The sequence below is a fragment of the Tachypleus tridentatus genome, chromosome 12, assembly GCF_004210375.1.
Source record: "Tachypleus tridentatus isolate NWPU-2018 chromosome 12, ASM421037v1, whole genome shotgun sequence".
NCBI lineage: Eukaryota > Metazoa > Arthropoda > Merostomata > Xiphosura > Limulidae > Tachypleus > Tachypleus tridentatus.
Genome location: NC_134836.1, coordinates 78,817,428 through 78,840,665, shown reverse-complemented (window position 1 = coordinate 78,840,665; position 23,238 = coordinate 78,817,428). Strand labels below are relative to the sequence as shown.

At 33.5% G+C, this 23,238-nt stretch overlaps 2 protein-coding genes across 4 annotated transcripts; one reads left to right on the top strand and one right to left on the bottom strand.

The window, feature by feature from the left end:
* Positions 1 to 532: 532 nt before the first annotated feature.
* LOC143233716 (ras-related protein Rab-32-like) lies at positions 533 to 16,026 on the top strand. Its single transcript, XM_076470264.1, has 6 exons — positions 533 to 739; positions 10,100 to 10,225; positions 11,505 to 11,583; positions 12,024 to 12,205; positions 13,371 to 13,514; positions 14,109 to 16,026. Exons 1-6 carry the CDS (start codon positions 704 to 706, stop codon positions 14,214 to 14,216), a joined length of 675 nt encoding a protein of 224 aa, XP_076326379.1. The 5' UTR covers positions 533 to 703; the 3' UTR covers positions 14,217 to 16,026.
* LOC143233717 (uncharacterized) lies at positions 3,786 to 8,170 on the bottom strand. Of its 3 annotated transcripts, none has more exons than XR_013018283.1 (3): positions 6,310 to 6,573; positions 5,983 to 6,120; positions 3,786 to 5,797 (listed from the first exon to the last, which is right to left on the bottom strand). XR_013018283.1 is itself a non-coding variant. In XM_076470267.1 (3 exons), the coding sequence occupies exons 1-3, from the start codon at positions 7,564 to 7,566 to the stop codon at positions 5,630 to 5,632; spliced, it is 384 nt and encodes a 127-aa protein (XP_076326382.1). In that variant the 5' UTR covers positions 7,567 to 8,170; the 3' UTR covers positions 3,786 to 5,629. The 3 variants fall into 3 exon arrangements, 2 of the variants coding, with proteins under 2 accessions (XP_076326382.1, XP_076326383.1); XM_076470267.1 differs by lacking the exon at positions 6,310 to 6,573 and adding an exon at positions 7,486 to 8,170 and having other exon boundaries at positions 3,786 to 5,794; XM_076470268.1 differs by having other exon boundaries at positions 3,786 to 5,794; positions 6,310 to 6,579.
* Positions 16,027 to 23,238: the final 7,212 nt, after the last annotated feature.

Sequence of the window (23,238 nt, the reverse complement as noted above, 5' to 3'; positions counted from 1 at the left end):
TAGGTACGTTAAGTATCTGTGTTAGCGAACAAGCTTTGTTAAACATGTGAAAACTAGTGCTAAATACCATGCAATAAGTGCTTGTGTCACAGGGCCCACCCGGTTTAATACTTGCGAAAAAATATTAGTTAGTCTAGTTAAGTACTTGCATTCAAGGGCCAACTTGTGTCAAGGAGAGCTGTGCCCTTTTATGTATTTTCTTTTATTTACGGTTTATGGCAAATTAAACGTAACATTTAATACGAAAACTTATTAAAACCTACAGTTAATGCCGAACAGTCTTGGATCTCTTAACTCAAACACTGGTTAAAATATGACCTTTACTCTGAAAAATATTGTTTGTACATTTTCACTATTTTTCTAGTAGAAACTATGTCATCATGTCTATATAAAGAAAAAAAGTGATTTTTGACATAATTTATATCTCACCTTAGATAATTTTTACCTTCGATTCACTACGTTCACAATTAATATTCCGAATCGCTGAGCCCAGATCGTAATGGTTTATACCAGTCACGTGACTCTTTAGCTTTGTTGCTGTTACGCAACACCTTAGTGCACGTAGTGTTTAGTAGCGCATTTACAGACGAAAACTTCATTCTAAATCTGGTCGTTTGTTGGCGGTGTTGTAACGTCAGTGGACGGTGAAAAACACAACGTACAAACATAACTGAGTTAGTCGAAAAGCCCGTCGAAGTGTGTTATGGCTCCAAACCGAATGAATCATCCAACTGAAGTGGTAAGACTGAAGCTTGTTGTATCCGCTATGTTAGACTTATTGTACTTCCTTTTGCTTAGCGTTTGTAAAGCATGTAGGAGTTTTACACAGTTGCCAGTTCAGTTGACTAAGTTGTTTAAATAACTTGAAAACACGTCATGCAACAATGCACTCAACTAATAATATTTTTATGACTAGCATTCTCTTAATTTTGGAGAAAAATCATTTCATTAGATTGCTCTATACACCAAAGTGAATCTGTTTTGACATGCGCTAAATAACTTTAGACACATTAAATACTTTAATTCCTTTAGTTACTACGAACTTATCCACTTAATACAAGGTTTAAGTTATTAAAACTATTTGTACTAGTTATAGAAACGACCTCTTGCTTCATTCATGATGAATCTTATATTATTTAAAGTATTTTATGTAGCGCTAAATATTTCAGTAGTCAGTTTTTCATTTATTATACGTAGGCTTTAATTTCGTAAGACGACAACAGTTGTAATTAAACCTTTACATGGGTTTAGATAAAAATGAAAGTCGCGAGGCTTAAAAACCAGCAGAAGTAGAGCTCAGCTTCAAGTCACGAGACATGGCCATCGTGCCAATAGCACGTGGTCGGTATCTTTTAAAGATAATTCATGCCTTTTTAAACTGTTACAAACGGGTTACTGGGCTGTGATTAATTGATTTTGCGCTACTTGCAAAATGAATTTGTATGGACTTTAGTAGAGTAAGTCTTTGTGTTTGTTCGCGCGCGCAATTCCATTTTAACGCATAAATGCTTGGAACAGGCGAACATTAAACTACAATTCTTAAGGAATATTTTAAAATGTTTTGAACAATTTTATATTCTGAAATATCTCCCAGTGTTTTCTGCTAATATGATAGTTTCTTTTATTTCACTTTAGTCCTAAAGACGTACTGATTTCTGAATCTGAAATTAAAGATTAAATTAAAAAACCTTAAAACTAACAAAATCACAATATAGTTTCAATATTTTAAAACCTAAAATAATGTATTACAAGCGTATTGATTTGTAGACGTCTGTTAATACTGACTGTAGGCAGCATAGACTGTTACATCTACACAACAGCTACTGTGTGATGATTAGAGTTGTCAAGGTGCTTCAGTTACGTATTTGAGTCACGTGATGTTGCGTCACAGGGCTCGTGGCCGAGGTAAATGATTACGATATCTACAGTGTTTTGAAATGCTTTTCATTCATAGTTATCCTTTATTTACAGAGCAATTTGAGTAACATATAGCAATGATGCTAAGAACTTACCGAATTAATAAAGTTGACAAGTTGTTTAGAATTCTCAAAAATTTAAGTATAAATTTCACTATACATCTGTTTTTATGTAATTTAATTTTGCTTTCGTCGTGAGTCGCTTGTGTAAAGAATACGGCTGTGCAGGGGAATTTGTTTTGTATAGGAGGAAGATTTCCCTTATACTCGAGCTTTTTCACTAATTTCGTGTTATAATCAGACTTCCAGTTCGAATAAACACGTTTGATTTTTAATAACTCTAATGAGTAACTTGCCTACTTAATAACTGCCTTACAGTAAATTTCATAATATTTTTACGTTTGATGTAATGCAGTTGGATGTTATCGATAAAACTAATTCAGCACGTGATACATTATCAGGGTGTTATATTGCTGAAATAAATGCACATTGTTCCTAAGGGTATTTTTCTTTTGTTCAGAAACGTAGTTGAACGACCCTAGGGATCGAGTGCGGCCTTATGGTCAGTGTACCCGGACTGTTAATTTGCGGGTTTACGGTTTGTAACCCGTTTCTGCAAAAAGCGTATTTCGCACTTTAAAGAGATGACTATTTTTTACTCTTCGATCAAAAATAGTTAGTGGTGGATATTGTTAACTAGTAGCATTCCATTTAGTTGTTCAGTTTCAAATTATAGACGGTTATGCACAGATAGTCTTTGTGTAACATTGCGCAGAATTCTGAACAAACATGCAAGAGACGAATGTTCGCTCATCACTGGTGATTGTATCCTGCTTTATGGAATGATAAATGTTGAAACAATTTAAAAAAAAAAAAAGTCGTAATAACATTCAAGAAATAGCTTTTGAGGTCTGACGGTTCGTATTAAATAACATTGAGATCACCCCGTAAGAATATAATGGATCTTTCAGATATAGAATGGTTTATCTGGATAATAAAATTCTAATGTGTGTTTAAATCACAAGCGACTAAATTTCGTTTCAGAATATCTAAAAAAATTACTTTTGAAAAAAATATTGAGGCTAGTTTGAGGAGCGGATAGAAAAACTTTGGCGCAATTTCGAAACTTGGCCCTTTGTGTTCAAGGCGTTGTATGACAGCAGAGAAAACTTGGAGAAAAGACAAAGTTACGGAGGAGAAAACTAACTTCATTTGATAATTTACTTCAACAAGTGAGTTTTAATCTCGTTTCTCTCCAGCGTTACTGGATGCATAAATAATTTAAGAGAAGTGAAGATTTGGTTCAGTAGAATCATGGACAAACAATTATCCTTTCAAGGATCTCAGGTGATCGAGTGATTTTTTTTAAAGAGTAATCATAACAGGGTTATAATATGAACTTAAAATACTAAATTGACGTATTGACGAAAATATCGCTACGGAAGGAACACTGGAACACCACTGGCACAACGAAACATGCTTAAAGAATGATAGTATTTCAGTTTTGTTTTGTGTTAGGAATACACACATTTAGTGAAAATAAATTATATTTGCGAAAAGGGATGGCTTGAAACGGTATTTGACAGAATCTAAGAAGTTTTCTAGCTAATTCTGTGTTGTTCTATTCACTAAAGTGTTTTATGTTTTTAAACAAATAACTGACTGCTATCACCCCAACAAAAGTTTTTTCTTATCTACATTCTCTGGTAAAACGTGTATTTTGAATTAAAAGATTTTATTTATTTTATTTCGATAAAATAATGTTATCAAAAACGAAATGAACAATAATGCAGGAATATAAAACGAAACCTGATAAGATAACGAAACAAAGAAATTGACGTTTATTTTTATTTTTTAATACAACGGGGCTCAATAAATGCCATAGCGTATTACTCCTATATTGTTTTGAAATTTTGAATTGAAGAGAAACATGGGAAACTGATCTTCAGTCTGTGTTTATTTATTTCAAGTTTAAGATGGCACTTTTTGTGTGTTAATATTTTTGTTTGATTAAACATACGTGTGCTGATCCCTACTTAATAATAATCCAACGATATTATTCATTTTAATTTCTAACAGCAAAGAGAAAGTTCATGGGTTAGAGCCCAAAGATAGGATTTTTTTTTTTTTTTTTAATTTGAGAGAAAGAGTTTATATTCCTTCTCTTTTCAGCGTTCAACTGACCGTTTGATCTCCAGTCTGTTGTAGGTCACGCAGTGTGGGAGGTCAGGTGAAGGTCCACCGCCGATTCTCACACTTATTGTATTGGTTCCCTCTAGTCAGGTCCGAAGTCTCTGGGCGATGTAAAGGGAGCAATCCTGAAATTGTGTGATTTGGTCTGCAAGCATATAGTGCTGTGTTTGTAAAGTTCATTTAGTGTGTGTCTTTGGTCTCCAAGCATATAGTGCTGTGTTTGTAAAGTTCATTTAGTGTGTGTCTTTGGTCTCCAAGCATATAGTGCTGTGTTTGTAAAGTTCATTTAGTGTGTGTCTTTGGTCTGCAAGCATATAGTGCTGTGTTTGTAAAGTTCATTTAGTGTGTGTCTTTGGTCTGCAAGCATATAGTGCTGTGTTTGTAAAGTTCATTTAGTGTGTGTCTTTGGTCTGCAAGCATATAGTGCTGTGTTTGTAAAGTTCATTTAGTGTGTGTCTTTGGTCTGCAAGCATATAGTGCTGTGTTTGTAAAGTTCATTTAGTGTGTGTCTTTGGTCTGCAAGCATATAGTGCTGTGTTTGTAAAGTTCATTTAGTGTGTGTCTTTGGTCTGCAAGCATACAGTGCTGTGTGTGTAAAGCTAATTTAGGAACATATATATGCAAAAACGGCTCTTTTGGGTTGCATATATATTTCTCTACAAGTGGGTTTTCTCGACATCACTAATTTAGGGACAAATGTGTTCGGAGTTTTAGGAGGCGGGTTGTAGCCTGAATTCTGTACAAAAATCTTGTGAATCTTGATCTTCCTGACTGTTCAGTCTTGAATCTATAGTGGCTTTGCATGTGATGTCACTGATCACGTGATTTCAATGCTGACGCCATATTGGTGGGCAACAACACCAGGCAGCGCAATCGACCGTATGTATGGATGTATACATTGTGAACTGTGACCGCGTGGTGTAAAAGTTGTCATTTGTCATATCAGATCGATCTTCAATATGAATGGACCTATATGTTTATCTGATTATGCACAAGGCTTGAGTTATAATCATCGGGATAGTTATATTGATAAAATCAGTGCCATCAAAGTCGACCCATATCTGATATCGCCTGAAAATTTCACCAATTTCATTGATGCCCATCCAAAATCTGACATTCAGTACAATGACATTAATCATTACCTCATTAACACCACATCATCATACACTGGAGAGAAACTGAAGTCCTACAAGAGCCTGGAAGCCAACAAGTTTTTACAGCTGGGTGGGTGCATGAAGTGTCACAAGCACAGATAGTCACAGATGCACAATTTCTCTTTGTTATCAAAGCCAAGGTAAATGTTTTTTACTTACCTGAGCACCAACTTAGTTACCCACAAGAGTTTGTTGGAGCTTTTTTTCATGAGATAATTGTCAACAAAACAGAGTTAACATGTATTAAACATTTATATATTCAGTTTAAATACAATTTAATGTCTCCTCGCAAATATTCCTACTGCTACTCGTACACAATAATTTTTATTATTTAATAAATTTAATTATTCACGGAGAGCAATATTTTCAGTTCTCAATTGCTGACACTGTCTGTAAAGCTTCAATATCAGTCATACTAAGATCAGTCTGTATGGAGATCTCTCTGGTTATGTGTGGAATTTGATGTCCACCTTCCTGTTCATCAGCAGCTTCCACGCAGTACTCAGCAGGAGCAGAATTCACTCTGGGACACTACTGAAACAAAATGAAAACTACTTGTGATTGATTTATATATATTTGTTTATTAAATGGTTATCAGAAACCTAAAGTTACAAAGGACATACTTATATGAAAAAATACTCAAAAATCAAACACATCATAGGTTACTGAAATAAACATTTTTTATGGTTTTAACAGAAGTTTAACAATTAAAAACCCACCACATCGTCTTCGCTTTTTGGAGGCTGATCTTCTGTTGAATGTTTCCAGAGCGACTTTTGACTTTTTCTTGTGTGGAGAAGACACACATTGGAACTGTGAACGAACGTAATCAGGGAAAAAGGGGTCATCACTCTTACCTGTAATACAAAAATAAACATATTACGTAATTTTTTGACAATTAGCTGTTTATATATATAATATTATATTATATTTGTACAGCCTCAACACAACTATAGAACGATTGCATTTCGTTTCTGGTTTCAGAACCCTCCTATATTTGTAATCTAAACTATATATTTATTATGTCCTGCAGAAATAGTGGTTACTCAGAAAGAAATGGTCGCTGCAAACACGACTCGAGCTGGTAGGCTGTCAACCTTCTCGCTTTACTGCAGCGATCCATCGAGATCTACGCTCAGGATCCGACGGAAAACGGTGAAAGCTCTTTCCTGGATCTCGGTCTTGTCTGTTCTGACAACCAACAGCTACGCATGTAGTCACCATGGTCAAAATAATTCAGAACTGTTATGAGAAACGAACTGCTGACCAGCTAACTGAGGCGCACTGATGCGGCATCTAGCCTACCAACATGGCGGCATAAACAAGTTTATATCACGTGATTGCGTGACTAACTGCAACTCGTCTATACACCTTCACGGTTTCAGCTTTTCCAAAGAAAAATTGTAATTATTGTATAACTGCTTGTATGTTTGTGTACATTAAATGTATTGGTTAAGAGTTTTCCTCTTTATTACTATTATTATGATAATTATTTTGTATTGTTAGCGTAGTGTGTAGGTTTACGACTAATCTAATAATCTTAAGATGGTTGATTTGTGTGAGGTATTATTGGGATTACAGCCGAAAATATCGTTAACACCAACGGTATCCAAATGATGAATAAATGCATTCTGACCGTTATAAGTAAAAACGGTATATATTAAACAGGCTGTTTTAATCAGAAGTTGATTATAATTGTCCAATCAACATTGATATTATGACCCACTAAAACTTGAATGCGCTGACCATACACTTTTTGTTCGATTTTGGTAGCAGACCATGGCACACGTTTGATCATTCGTCGTTTATAAACATTTTAACAAAGTTACGACCGCCATAATGGTTGTTTTCCTTTGCTCAGTGCTTAACTCTTCGTTGTGGAATTCGATAAACAAATCAGGATTTTTTTTTGGTAATGTGCTGTAGACATAGAAGTTGTATCTTATTTCTTTAAAAACAATAATACTGATAGAACCATGTGAATCGCTGATTAAACTACACTTCTACTCGCAAGTTTCCAGGGGCGCCCTACCTAGAATGATACACGCAAGTGAAATGTTTCCTGGTAAGTCTACGGATGCTTAAAGTTAAGGAGTTCGATTCCCCGAAGTAGGCATAACAGATAGCTCAGTGTGGCCTCGTTATAAAGAACGGATACAAGCTAAAAATGAAACAGTTGGTTGAATACACATGTTTTTATTCAATAGCAGTATACACTCAACTTTTAATAAACTAATACTTTCGTCCCTCGCTGGTACAGAGGTAAGTCTACGGAGATACAACGCTAATATCAGGGGTTCCATTTCCGTCGATGGACTCAACGGATAGTCCGATGTGGCTTTACTGTAATAAAACACACACTAATACTTTCGCTTCTATTACTGTATTAGAATACGATGTTTTAATTATTATTATTATTATTCCTTGCCAGTACTATGTAAAGACTGGCACGTAAATTGATGACGGAAGGTTTTGTTTGAATACGTCAAAAGAGACGTCGCTATAGGTTGAACTTTGGTCACTGTTTTAGTCTCGTGCCAAATACGACTGTCATTTGTGTGCAGAGCAACACGTAAAAGCAGATCGCGTCTGCTTCTTACAAACGTAGTTTATAATCGTGACGCAATATGCGTACGTTATCTCCACACGCTTGTATTTCACCATGCTTTTCCAGAAGCAGGAACTTGGCAAAAATCTCCAGAGATTTAGAGCAAATCACGTTTGGGCACCTCGATGGTTGATTTAGGGTTGGGTGTGTTTGTATGGCCAGCCAAATTCCCTAAACCCGTCACTGCATTTACGATGAATAAAAACTTTAAAAGTACACATAGCGTTGTTTGATTTTATTTGCGTCGATAATAAAACACGTGAGCTTATTTTTAAATGACGATAGCCATTTTCTCCGCTTTAAACCTTCACGCTTCGTGATGACGAGAAACGCACTTGAAGTAAAAGTGCATCTCAAGACGGCTGGTATGGGTATTAAAATAGAGAACCACCTTTCGACGTTCTCAGGTTATCTTCAGATTAACATTTGGTAACGAGCCGCCTTGAGATACAAACTTTCACTCTGTCTTTCTGCTAGAGTTGTTTAAGTCACTTTAATTCTTTTTATTTCTTTCTCTAACTCCCATTCTTTAATTTTAGTTTTTTATGTTATAAACGGTACTGAGTTTCAACTGAATAGTGATTGGTTGGTTGTTTTATGGCGCAAAGCAACTCGGCTATCTGCACCATAAAATAATGATTGAACTACGCTTTGTAAATCATACAGTGAAAAGAGGTGCTGTAGGTGTTGTGGCACCATTTGTCTTGACGTGACTCCCATCATATTCGGGAGTTGTTGTTTTTTATTTTTAAGCACTTCAGAAATTAGACGTCGAATTTTACGCAATAACTCTCGCGAGGAATTGGCAAAATTTAAAAGTTGTTTAATAAGTGAGTAGCGTACATGTTCACTTAACAGTGAACTCATTTGGGATATAATTCGAACGTTATCTTTTTGTTTTATTTGATAAAAACAGACTATAATGTACAAAAAGAAATTGAGTAGATTCGGCAGATATTGAGTACTTTCTTAATGGATGTATGTTATAGTTTCCAGTGCCCCCTTGAAGGAAGATTATAATTAACTTATCGATTCCAATGACGATCCCAGGCTAGGCTGTTGTAAATAGCCTACTTGTCTCCATGTGGCTGATTAGCAATACATAGTCTATGAAGCTGTACAAAACATGATATATTAGGGTCACAATGAAAACTAGTACAATTCTGATGACAAAACATGTGTTGAACTTGGTGTTGTGTTATACCTTCAGCCAGATATAACAAACTTACTCGGTATTGTATTATACATCTGTCGAGACGTATTACCCGAAAATGTGAAACTTGACTAGCACATATGCTGGGGAGATCAAAGTACTAGTAGACGTTTCTATGTAAAATAAATATGCTACAGGTATTTACACAATAACTAACGGGAGAAACTGGGAAAATAGGAATATAATTTAAGAAGTTGAACATAGTAACAAATTAATGTATGGAGAAACAAGAGAGAATCTTCAATAGCCGCGGCACGTGAAATTCTTTTAAGCAGAAGTAAATTTATACTGTATATATCTTTTATTAGTCATATTTTTGCTGCAGCCATTTTTATGTTTACTCAGGTTTGGGCTACAACATTATGTTCATTAGCTTAACATTATTTGCAATGGGTATATTCCATTGGTATATTTGTTCGTCTTTCAACTTATTTTTAGCCACAGCAAATCGGATCATAGAATAGTTGCGATTGTTATAAATAAATATATTTATTTATATTATGCTTTAACTTGAATTAAAGTATAATGCTGGTTGTCATCTAACTGAAAATCCTGGATTACGATCGCTTCCTTCAGGATTGATTGAACACAATTACTAATTCCTGGAAAGAGATAGATGTTACCCTGTTATAATTGTTCGAACAGCTATTTAACTAAGCCTTACTTCTCATCGTTAATTAATTTGAAAATGAAGTATACAAACACTCAAGTTTTAATAAAATAAAAATAAACACTGTTAATGTTCGTATTTTATTATTATTTCATTGGTACTATCTTCCTTTTTATAATTCGCCATTTTTAAATTTCCAATTCCACTAGATACGACACTTTCATTGCTGTCATTAGGTGATGGTTTGTCAATGAATAAATATCAGTAACATACATAATTATATCTTTAGTTTCATACAGCAATGTATAGTTAGACGTTAATTATTGTTTAATACTTTATCCTTAAGGAATAAGGCGTGCGATTTTCGGACTTAGAATAAGCTTTTCTTTGGTTTTTTTTTCCTAGTCTCAAAGAGCAGAACGCAGGGAACATCTCTATAAGATTTTGGTAATTGGTGAACTTGGAACAGGTAAAACCAGCATCATCAAACGTTATGTTCACCAGTTTTTCTCTCAACACTACAGAGCAACAGTATCCTTTCCGAGTATTTAAATTCAGGAGAAACATTATCTGTGCACTTCTTTTATTTCTTTTCTAGTCTCGTTTTTTAAAAAGAGCTCAAAAGATATTAGTTATTGCTTTGATGCTTCTGACTTAATAAAATAGTTGTACATGTTTTGAAAACACACACCTAGATCTGCTCAGTGTTACCCTATTGTAAGGCTACGATCAATTTTGATAAGTAGTTTTTAACAGCTTAGAACAGAAGGAATGACCACGATCAAATTTATATCGAAATTTATCAAGACAATATCACTGGTGATTTTAAAACGTGACATGACTGGCTGGGACTTACTCTAATGGACATGAATTAAAGGACTGTCTTTACACGAAATGTACGCAAATCATTTATCACTTAAGTTTTTAATCGCAGGTGTTTAAGGTTGCTCTGTTTGTGGTTAAGTACAAAACTACGCAATGGGATATCAGTACTCTTCCAACCACTATTTTCTAAAATAGGTGTTTGGTATTTTAAATCTGCAAACTTGCTTCCGATTCACTATGGGCTTAAGCTAGGTGCTCGTTTATAACGATCTGGATTTTGATGCTGTAAAGTTTCTTTAGATATAAAGTGAAATGAGAATTTGTAATGTAAAAAAAAAGAAGTTACACTACCTCAAGCTGTTTAAAAAATAGCTTATATGATACCATTTAACGTTCTTGATTTCAGGTTAATTTAGAAAGGCGACAAAGATGTGTCATTATGGGGTTCGTTTTAAACACTCAAAGCTGGCATATTGGTTAAGTTTTTAATGTTTGTGATTAAAAGTCATGTTACAGTATAGCATTTTTCACGTTAACTCCTACTATAAATTTCGGATACATGTATGAAAACAAAACTAGAATCTAACATGATTTTCGTCATAAATATTAGGTCTATCAATGTCAAGTGTTATAATTTAGTTGTGTGTCTACTTTTAAATTATCATTTTGTTATGTGATAGAGCTTTGGTAAACTAATTTATTTTTAAGTGTATCTGTTTTGAGAACGTTGACACTTAAACCTGTTTTTTGTTTAAATAATATATTAACTTAGTGCTTGTGATGTTTATTTTATTTTCAAAAACGATTTAGGTTGTTGTAGCTCGCCAGATGAAATTAGCACTGTTTTGTTGAGTGCAATTCCATATCCTTGATTAGTCGTAATATTGGACACCTAATATAAAACTGTAGTTTCATAATACACGTGTGTTGTATGGTATATTAAACCTTTGTTTCAATTGGGAATTTCTTAACACTGGTACTTCAGATTGGAGTTGACTTTGCTCTTAAGGTGATCAACTGGGATACCAACACACTTATACGGCTCCAGTTATGGGATATTGCAGGTATCGCTATTTCAAATAATTTTGTAAAATACCTGCTTAAAACTTGTAGCAAATAAACTGTACTGTCACTGATATAAATAAGTCGTTAAATTTTAGCCTAATCATAATTTGATTTCTTTGCACAATTTTACCTAATGTGACAATTATTAAGCCTAAACAAAAGTTAACTGTAATATAGTGTCAGTATAGGTGTGGAGATTTACAGATATCCAACTGTGAGCTATTTCACTTGATATAAATATTCAAGTTGTAATTGTATAATGTTTACAAGTCATAACTTCAGAAACTTAGTATCGGGTGTTTGTTTGTGCTGAAAAATGAACTCTGCAAGTTGATTTCTGGTTGTGATTAAGTGAAAAAAAAAAAAAAGAAAGATTATATACAGCACTTGGAGGAATTTTCTTGTAATTTATTTAAATTTTCTAACCTTTTTCAAATAGGACAAGAAAGGTTTGGGAACATGACAAGAGTTTACTACAAAGAAGCTGTTGGAGCCTTTATTGTATTTGATGTCACAAGAATAGCTACATTTGATGCTGTTATGAAATGGAAGAATGATCTTAACAGTAAAGTCCATCTACCAGATGGAAGTGATGTACCTTGTGTTCTGTTAGCAAACAAGGTTGGTTTTTAACTTTAGTGTTTCAGTACTGTAGTATTTAAATAAACTCTTTACATAAAATGGGAAAGTTCTGTCAACAATCAAAATTGACTTGTTACATAATTATTCATCCTAAATAGAAACTGCTTTAAAACCTGTATGTTGGCATCTGTTAAAATTCTTAAACAGCAAATGTTTTGAGAAAATAATATTATTTTTAAATTTTGAAGTTACTGTTTAGATTTAGTTAAAAAAGGGCATTTATTGAACAACTATTAATAAACAGAAAAATATAATTTAAGATAATGCTATAGTGGATTCAGTGGACTGATGGAAATATTTTGTTTTTCTATATTTGTAGAATATATCAAAATTATAATAATGCTAAAAAATAAAATTTTGGTTTCATCAGAGCTAAAATTATAAGAACTATCTGGAGAGTTATCATTTTATTCTTTCTTTATTGGCAAAATTCCTAAATCTCTACTATGCACTACAGATTTAAAAAAAAAGAGTTTTTTCTAGTAACATTATAAATAATGTATTCTTACACTTTTAATATCTTTCAATACTAACTGAAGTTAAGGAGCATATTTATTCTAGAGTAAAATGCTTCTGTCTCTCTCTCCAGAATGTATACATTTTAAATATAAGTTTAATATGGTTGATGTGATTACAGGCAATCGGTTTTTAAGAATGTCCTTGTAGGATGTTTAAGTGGACAAAACATCAAGTGATAAGTTTGTGTGAAAATATAACGTCTTAAAACATTCTATGAAGTAAGAAAAACTACATATTTTATACTTAAATACAAAAGTAGCCACTTAAACATTAGCAGTGACTTGTAATGTGAAGCTGTGAAATATTCTCAGTTCTTAGTGTGGCTTAGCTGTAGTGGTAAAAGAACTAAGTAGGGATTGTTATGGTTTTCAAGCTATGTTTGCCTAAAGATGTGGTATTCTGTGAGCAGTAGTTTATAATGGAGATGGACAACTATTTATAATGATTTGCACCATTGATAAGGGGTGGTGCAAAAAAAATCATACCTTGTGTAATTTATATATTTTTGCTGTTTATTTTCCCAGATATAAAATTTTGTGTGGTTGATTGTTATGAGGCTTAATTAACCAAGGAAAATTTAGTAAGTGTTCAGATCTAACAAGTTGATGTCTATTCATTATTTTAGTGTGACATGCCAAAAGAGGGAATAGTAAACATTCCTTCACAGATGGAACAGTTTTGTGAAGACAATGGATTCATTGGATGGTACCTTACTTCAGCAAAGGATAACATTAACATTGAGGATGCAGTTAAGTGCCTTGTATCAAATGTACGTTCCTAACTTATCTTTCTGCAAATTTTTCCTCTGTGTGTGTCTGTGTTACCGTTATTCTGCCAATTTACTTGTTACTGAATTGTAAGAATACTAGATTTGGAAGAATCGTAATTCTGAAATACATTTTTTTATATGTAAAAAAACATTTTAAAAAATTAGTGTAAACAGGAAGCCATGAGCATTTCTAAAACTGTTTGTTTTTAATAATGTGTATTTTAAATAAATCTCTTAATTACCTGTATGTATATGCTACTCCATTTGTGCGTGTTCTTGTTTTAGTGGCTTTAATATTAAAGAAAGAACTTAAGATAAAATTAGTTTTCTTTTAAATACAACTAAGATATTAAAAAAATGTCTGCAAGATTCATGATTATTTTAAAACTGTATGCAGGGCTGGTGCTAAATAATGGGGGTCAGGTCCCCTGTGATGTCATTACTCCTATCTGATGCTATATTATTCATCTAATTTTAGATTTGACCCCATATGTCTTATTGTATCTCCTTTCCATTTTTTTTCTCTAAATTAATTTTTTGTCTACAAACTCAAGAGCAAATGAGTAATAACATTTGAAATGTTCTTTTCATTAGATTCTGAGTAGACAAAAGACATCAGTGGTTGAATCTCTTAATAATAACGTACTTCTGGATTACCACGGCCATGACCATCACGTCTCTGAAAGTAAGTGTTGCTTGTAGGTGGATGAAGAAAATGCTGGAAACATTTTTTCCTGTGCATGTAGCAGCAGTTTTGCTTGGAGCTTTAGATGCAAGTCAAACAATACAATGTAACAGTGTTGTTACAAAGTGGACCTAGTAAATGTTGTAGCAGGGTTACACTTAAAAGAAACCTAACAGGAAATTTGAGACAAGAACTTTTATACAAAGCTGGGATTATGACAAGCAGATGTGAATGTATATAGCAGGTCTATATGCATCTGCTGGGTGACAAAACTTGCAAATTTTTAAACATATAAAACACATTTTTAATAATTTGAAACAAAGGTTTAAAGTGCAAATTTCAAACAGTTGTAAAATGTAATAGTAATGGTATAGCTAGACCAGGACCAAACAAATTTATAATATATAAATTGAATTGCATGTAAAGAAGGCAAGGCTATACCTATAAAATTAACAATTCAGTAAAATAGGTTAGATGTATAAAAAAATTAAACAAGGTAACTTGAAATGTAGAGAAAAATAATGGTAATATTACACTTAGAAGAAAGTTAATGTGTAACACTGAAACAAAAAAACTTAGGAAACTTCGACTCTGACATATGAATTTGAAATTAAATGTTACAAAGATACTTACTGCTTATAAGTGTAACAATAAACTTAATAGTATTATATGTATCAATCATATTTATTGGACAGCCAAAGCATGCAAGATTGAGATATTTGTAACAGTAAAGTTAGAAACTGTGAAATAATGCATTGACAAAGCTAAAAAAATAAAAAATGTACCAGTAGAGCTCTACGTTGTACAGAAATTATAACGACAAGATTAAATACTGATTGTATATTATAGTAATGAAGCTAAAGGTTTTACGTGGAATGTAATGAATACTCGTAAGAACGCCAGTTACTGAAAGTGTTAATTGAAAGTACAGTAATAAACCTGGAATAAAAGTGGTTTGAAGGAACACGAAATAAGCCCAAAATACATTGTATTTAAAAGTAATGTATTATTAAAATTTAATAGTGAGTATACATCCGTCCAACTTTATCATCATTATTTACATATTGAATGCACTCCTTAGAATATAATATGCAAATTAAAGGCTGTGCTTAAACAAAAAGATTGTAGGTATATCCTGTTTTGTGTGTGAACATTTTATGTCGCTGTTAATCTGCTACAACTTATGTTTGGCAAGGGTGCTGTTGTTGAGTTGGAAATACTGTAATAGTATTGTCTTGATACAATTTGCTGTCACTTGCACTAATAATCAAGTAAGATAACACGAAAATTTAGAGAAACTGTAATAGTTCAGGGGAATTGTTAGGCCTTTTCCAAATTGTTTGTTTCAAGAAGAACGTTATCTTTTAAAGGCGACAAACCGCTTAAGGTTGACAAATGTGAAAGTTAATTTACATCTTTTTTAAACGTTTGTATTGTTACAAACCTTATTTCAAATTTTCTTCATATTTTTTTAATTTGTACGTTATGTTCTGTATGTATTGGAACAAAACTAAAGTACACAGAAATAAGTCAGAATCATGGATGAGCTGTCACAGCAAATTACACAATTATGATGTGGTTAATCATGACTATACTAATGTAAATATAGGATATTTTCAAATATAATTTGGGTTTAAATTCTAAAAAATCAACGTATTTTATGATGTCTTTATTTTTATAATTGTTGTATTTAAACGTTTTCAATTTTTCTTTTATAATTTTCCAACCACACCTTTTCTAATTAAATACAAGTTTTAGGAACAGTTTTTAAATATTCCATCAGAGGTTTTTGTGAATTTTTTTCTAATAAAATCATTGTATGAGATATGTGCTTAGTCTTGTTATATAGTATAAGATAATGATTTCACTGACCCGCACTGTAAACGTAGGAAAAAATACGAATTATTTTTAATACCACAAGTCTTTAACCTTCTCATTCAGAAAATTATACTTTTAAAAAGGAGTAATTGTTTGAGGTAAACAATACATATATAATAAACTTTATAGATAATTATTTGCAAGTAAAATAAACATATTACCAGTGTCAATATTTCTCTTGAGTCTGAACTCTGACATGACTTCAGTTAGTAATTTTTAACTGTAACTTTGAGTGTGTTATTTCTATGAATGTCCACTTTTCAGTAGGAATAACTTGCATTTAAAAACGTAGAACATATTTAGTGTTAAAAGAGACGAATGCAGTCTGCCACCAAGTTTCACTGTGTCGGTATTTGGGTATTGATGTTGTTAAATACCCAGGAGGGTCAGGTACATTTGACCTCTTCCTCCCTCCCGAACGATTATAGCGTCTGTCTTTAGGGTTTTTTTTTTAAAGCTTTGGGCCAGAGTACTCAGGTCCATTTCAGGGCTCAGTCCATGCATGGACGAACAAGAAGTTTTTTTTTCTTCATTTAATTTTTATATATATATTTGTATTTTCATATATATATTTTTTTTTGTATTTTTCTCCATTTTCTTGATTGAGAGAATGCTACTACTACTTGTAGTAACACACACACACACACACACACACAAAAGAAAATAATAATTATAATAATAAAAAGAAACAAGGACTAAGTGTCTAGTGCATAGTGGCCAGCTTGTGTTACATTTCTTAAATATATGTTAAAAGGGGAGATGTATTTAGGACCATTTACATCATGTACATGATATCTGTCGAGATCACACATTAAGTCATTTTTATGCCAATTCTTATTGAAATATTTTAGAGAATTATGCAAGAGTCTTTCAGCTATTGTATCTATGTTTGCATACTTGTGCATGAATGTGGTTGAGGTGCTGCGTGGTACTTTATATGCTGAAGTTAGTACTGAATTTTGTATACGTTGAAGTTTCTGTACATGTGTGGGTGCTATGTTAATCCAGGCAGGTGATGCATATTCTATTGTTGGTCTAATGTACGTTTTGTAGATTTTAAGTATGTTGTTTGGTGATGTTCCTTGGATTTTACCTGAAAGACTTCTTGCATAGTTTGCTCTTTTCCAGATTCGTATCAGTACATTTTTAATATGTGGTAGCCACGTTAATTTTGAATCATAGGTTAGACCTAGAAATTTAGCAGAAGTAGCAGTCAGTAAAAGTGATCCATTCATATAGAGTTTTGGTGGATCTTTTTCAGCTTATTCAGTCTGCTGAATACTATGACTTGGGTTTTTGGAATATTGATTTTGTATTTCTGGCAATATTCTTCGATGTTATTTAGGACTGGTTGTAGGTTCGTTGCTGCTATTGACGGAGTGGGGGCACTTTTCCAGACTGCTACATCGTCAGCGAACTGTGATGCATAACCTAAATTTAGGTCCGACAGAGGCATATTACTCACGTACATGATAAATAATATAGGGCTAACAACCCCTCCCTGCGGGACTCCTGCTTCGGGTGAAAAGGACCCTGAGTGGGCCCCATTTACATTTACTTTACACATTCTGTTATCCAGGAAATTGGACAGCCAGCGAATAGTTTCCTGGGGTAATGCCATTTCAAGTAATCTATGTCGTAAGTCGTTATGCCACACTGTGTCAAATGCTTTCTCAATGTCGAGAAAGCAAGCTACAGTGCATTCTTTTTTGTTGAAGCTGTCGGTAATTGATTCTGTAAGTCGAATCAGGTGGTCTGTAGTTTGGCGGTTTTTTCGAAATCCGTTTCGAATTTCTGGTAATTTTGAATTTTCTTCTAAGTAAACTGACAGACGATTACTAATTATCCTCTCTAATACTTTGCTAATACAACTGGTTAAGCTAATCGGGCGGTAGTTGTTTGGTTTATTCGCTGGCTTTCCTTCTTTCTGGAACATTAATATTATTGCTTCCTTCCAAGAAACGGGGATATATCCTGCTGATAGTGAGAGATTAAATAACGCTGTTAGGTGTTCATATAATCTCTGAGTGCCTTGTTTTAGGAGGATAGCTTGAATACCATCTTCTCCAGGGGCTTTGTTTTTTGTGTTGTTAATAGCAGTTACGACTTCTGTCACAGTGATATGTTTTATCAAATGATGAGTGCTCCAGTCTTTTGTTTTTTCTTGGTGTGTAATAGTGTTGACTGGAAATTTAGGTGTAAAAATGCTTCTGTTTTGATCAATAAAGTTTGTGACTGTATTATAAAAGTATCTGTTCATGTCTGGTTCCTGATGTGTCTTGAACGTGTTTTCTAAATATCTCGGCTTTTTCTGTGTTAGTGTATGCTGTTTCTCCATCCAGTTCCAGTGGTGGATATACTGTGTTTGTTGTTCCTGTATTTGTAAATCTTTTCAAGTGTGTCCAGAATTGTTAGGATCAGTTTTGTGACCAGTTTTCGTGTTTCTGTTGTCTGATTAAGTTTCGTATTTTATTCCTTATTGTGTTTATCTGAGTTTTAAGTGTGGGGTTGCGATTTTGAATGTACTGTCTGCGGAGTATACGTCTGTTTTTAATTAAGTGTATTATGTCTTTATGTGGTTGCCATGAATGAGTTGTTGTGAAGTGTTTTTGTTTCGGTATCGAAATGTTGGCTGCATGTTTTATACACTCAGAGATGATATGACAGTATGCATCTATATCTGATGCGTCCGCGGCAATATGTAGTACTTCTGGAGGTAAGGTTTCATTTAATATAGTTTGAAAAACTGGCCAATTAGCTTTTTTGTAGTTCAGGTGGTCTCTCACTATGATTTTATTTAAGTGGGGGTGAGATTTAAGATACACCAAACTGGGAGGTGGTCACTATCTATATCGTGACCAACATGAAAATTTACGAATTTGCGACTCATATTTGACGAACACAGGCATAGCAGTCTGCCACTTTCCTTTTGTTTGGCTTATTTTGAATTTCGCGCAAAGCTACAGGAGGGCTATCTGCGCTAGCCGTCCCTAATTTAGCAGCGTAAGACCAGAGGGAAGGCAGCTAGTCATCACCTACCGCCAACTCTTGGGCTTCTCTTTTACCAATGAATAGTGGGATTGATCATAACGTTATAACGGCTGAAATGGCGAGCATGTTTGGTGTATCGAGGATTCGAACCCGCGGATTACTGGTCGAGTGCTTTAACCACCTGGCCAAACCAGGTTTTCCAATTTCCTTACAAAGAAAATGGCCTAAAATTTGCATCACAGACCATCTACGATCGAACCCTAATTTTTAGGATTATACTCCTTGGAACTTAAAAACCGGTAAACACAAATTATTGAACAAAGATAATTACAAAACAGGAACCATCCAAACAAACGTTTTTAAGAAGTGTATAATGCGCACTCTGGTATGTAAATTGATTAATATACATGTGTGTAAATTACAGGAAAATAACTAAGTTTTCAAATAGTTTGGTGTAGAGTACGAGAAATATAAAACTAGACGTGAAATGTAGCTCTAAGTGCATTTTGTACAAGACATCTCTACTCGAGGGATTAAATATACGTCATATCTTTAGCCACACATCTCCATCTTCGTGTGCTGCCCTACAATCCTATTGTCCAATGACATTAGTGTACTTTTTTTTTTTCTCGCTCACAGTCAAATATTATATTTTCAAGCGGTAGGTAACTGTTGGATCACTATGCTCGGTGCCTAAATTAAAAGCAAAAACAACCAAGCGCTGACGTGCTTTAAGGGACACATACAGTTTCTTCCCGGAGATCAAATCATTAATCCCAACCACCAAGAAAAAGTTTAATTACATCTGAATCTCATTTTTCTGACATTTGAAAAGATAAAATTACGGATACACTTCGATTTTCTTCTGTAGTCAGATCACAATCTTTAGAAACTCCATTATGTCTAAGCGAACTAAAATTGACAAAATAATTCAATATAACGTAAGAAAAAAACAAGTTCAGATATGTCTAATAAAGTGTACAATACTGGCTGTATACTCAAGATCTATTGCTCTTCAACAAACTAGTACATTTATCTTACTTTCAATTTGTTATTCCTTGGTACTTACTGTCACCAAAAATGTTTTAATCCACGATGTGAACAGTATCGATGGGGTATTGCTTCCAGTAGCAATAAATAACGTAATATAAACACGTTTTTCATCTAAAGAGCAATAAATAATACAAATTGCATAAATACCCGACTAAAGGCAGCATAAAGGGGCCAGCCCTACATTTAAGGTGTCAAGTTACATAAAAGAACCCTGTAAAGATTTTTGCACAAGATAATGTGAATTAGGACTAAACAAGGAAACACTAAATTTTCATTTAGGTACTGTAATTCATGATGACGATAAACCCACTTGAAGTGAAAACATTTATAAAAACGGCTGGTATGGGTGTAAAATAAAGAACAGAACAAGCTTTGTGTGTATATGAAGAAGGCCGAAGCGGTAAGGTCGACACATTGTTCGATACTTTATTTTACTTAAAGTTTTAATATCCACTTCAGAATACAGATATCATAGTCTCCGCAATGATTTTGTTCATATAAAGATTGATTTGACATATGAAAAGCACATTACCCAGAAAATTTTAGAACGCATACGCCGTCGTCTTTACAACCTCTGTGGATGGCACTAAATAACGCTACGTTGTATTCTTACGCCACTTTTCAATGAAATTAATTTTAACACAATACCGAACGTGTCACTGCCACTTGTAGCAAAAAACTTAAGCAATTAACGCAATTTTCTTAATTACGCTTATTATTAGAAGTTACTAGTTTCAAGATTAAGAGAAAAAAATGTTACTTTGAAATCTACAAATTTCATCATTTGCAAGAAACATTTTCAACTTACTTTAATGTTAAGATCTCTCACATGATTCTAATCTGTATATATTCCGCGTAGTTCAAATTTATCTTTTCCTATTTCAATATTTAAAAATTAAATAACTAAAGCAATACAACCTTGCGGCTTTTAACATATTGTAACCGAACCCAAACAGTTTTTATTCACGTACGTGAGCAGTGGTACTTCGTAAAATGACAATACCTTTTTATTGGGATATGTTAAGGATATCGTATATCACACCCCTATAGCAAACAGCACGAAGCTAAAGACAAGAATAACGGACACCATCACTACTACAACTGTGGACGTGTTGAAGCGAACGTAGGTTGAACTCGTATACTGGCTAGACGTGCCGAGAGCCATTAAGATGTCTACTGACATGTCAATGAAAACGAAGAGCTGGGTACAAGAGCCTGGAGACTGCATAGTTAATTACATTTTAAAATGTGAAGACTAATTATGCATCACCTTATAACGTTCAATGCATTACTGTTTTTAGTTGTACGTTGCGTATTCAAAACATAAAATAATAATAATAAAAAGCAAGTAAAATAATCATAAGATTACGTAGTATGCGTGTTTTGAGAAGCTTAGAGTATTGGGAATATTTTCAATAAAGTATACAAGTTAAGGTTGCAAACTACAAAGGAACATCGTACGTTTAATTGAATGCAAATCTAATTCTCTTGTATTATCACTGCTTCTTAAGCGCATATATGATGGTATTAAATAATAATTAACGTAAATGAAACACGCTCTTGAAATTGATATAAACTTATAGAACGAAGCCGACGTGTACAGCGCGCTACAGCCAAATTTCCAAGGCTTAGAATAACCTACACGATATTAATCAATTACAGAAATAAAGCAACAAGAGAAATTTTCAATCGACACAAGTGATGAATCGCGACGGTTCTCTGTGTCTATAGGCAACCATTGATGCCGGTATATTAGTTTCAAATATACGACACTTTGGCGGGGAATAGGATTCATCTGGCAAAAAATGGCTGCCAAACACCAAACTTGTCGTTCATTTAAACAAAACACTTGACAGTAAAGTGACAGATCCAAACACGATCTTTGAGGTTCCACCGAAGCTTTTGTCAAATTTCATCGAAATTGGTCGAGTTAAATCCTTCGGACATCAAAATGCAAAAAATTATATTTTTCACACATAAAACAAAGATTGTAGATCTACATTACAAAATATATTTAAATAATCCAAGTGAATTATAATCTACGGTAAATCAGTTCACCTTCCTTAATATATGGAAGATCACTATATATAAACAAATTAATGTTACAGGTCATAGACTACTGAAGGTAATAAACATTTCGTATATGAATTTAAATCAATTGAATTTATGACAAAGATATATCGTATTTTGGTGTCGCTAGCTATTGAACCCAGAGTGAAAATCGAAAATAATCCTTACTGCCAGTTAATGTACGTTAATTGGAAGTAACGATTATTTTAGATTTGTACAAGGGACTCGTCTCTTCCACTCAACGAGACCTTTAATACGTAGGCAATCCTACGTCAGCGATTCACTTAACCCAGAATACAACATTGCTCATAGTGTATTTCACAATTTAAAAAATAATAAAAAAGAGTGGTGGGAGTAGAAAAAAACCCTAATTATAAACATTTGTTTTATATCCGTAGACAACCAACACACACAAAAACCACCATTATAGCTATTCAGTTTTAACTCTGATTTCTGGTTTAGTAATTTTTAAAAAGTATCATAATACATTATTCCGCGCCAATTTTCCAAGAATCACATTCAACTTTCGTTAGAAGTATCCGATTTTTCTTCGTTTTTTTTTAAATTAAACATTCAAATATATATATATATGCCTCAACTATCCTAGAACAGTAATCAGACAAAAGTCTCCACTGTTATACTACCCCTCCAGTTTGATATATTAGCCGACCACAAGACTAGGGGAGAAGGACATATATCAGTGAGCTCTGACTCGTTAACTTCAAGAGTTAATCAAGTTTAGTACTTTGTAACTTGTACATGCAAGTCTTAGTTATACAAACGTTCTTATAATTATGCAGCACCTTCGTACATGTTCAATAAATTCAGACAAGTTTCACACATTCAGAAAGTTCGCTTTAAGAAAATTAAATCATCTGCCTTACTAAATATTGATTTAATCACAGCAGTGAAAATCGAATGGCATATTTGAATGTTTTTAAGACGCTGTTAACGACACCAGTGGGAAATGTATGAACTACTTCCCTGATAATAATGACGCAGCTCTTCAGATTAAATTACATTCGGTGATACTTTCCATCTCTCTTC

Excerpts from the sequence above, each read along its gene's own strand:
- LOC143233716 (XM_076470264.1), top strand. The coding sequence starts at position 704 with ATGGCTCCAAACCGAATGAATCATCCAACTGAAGTG. Across the intron at positions 740-10,099 it reads TGAATCATCCAACTGAAGTG|TCTCAAAGAGCAGAACGCAG; the intron begins GTAAGACTGAAG and ends TTTTTTTCCTAG. Across the intron at positions 12,206-13,370 it reads GTGTTCTGTTAGCAAACAAG|TGTGACATGCCAAAAGAGGG; the intron begins GTTGGTTTTTAA and ends TCATTATTTTAG.
- LOC143233717 (XM_076470267.1), bottom strand. The coding sequence starts at position 7,566 with ATGGAACCCCTGATATTAGCGTTGTATCTCCGTAGACTTACCTCTGTA. Across the intron at positions 6,121-7,485 it reads AAAGTATTAGTTTATTAAAA|GTAAGAGTGATGACCCCTTT; the intron begins GTTGAGTGTATA and ends TTTGTATTACAG. Across the intron at positions 5,795-5,982 it reads CAAAAAGCGAAGACGATGTG|TGTCCCAGAGTGAATTCTGC; the intron begins GTGGGTTTTTAA and ends TTGTTTCAGTAG.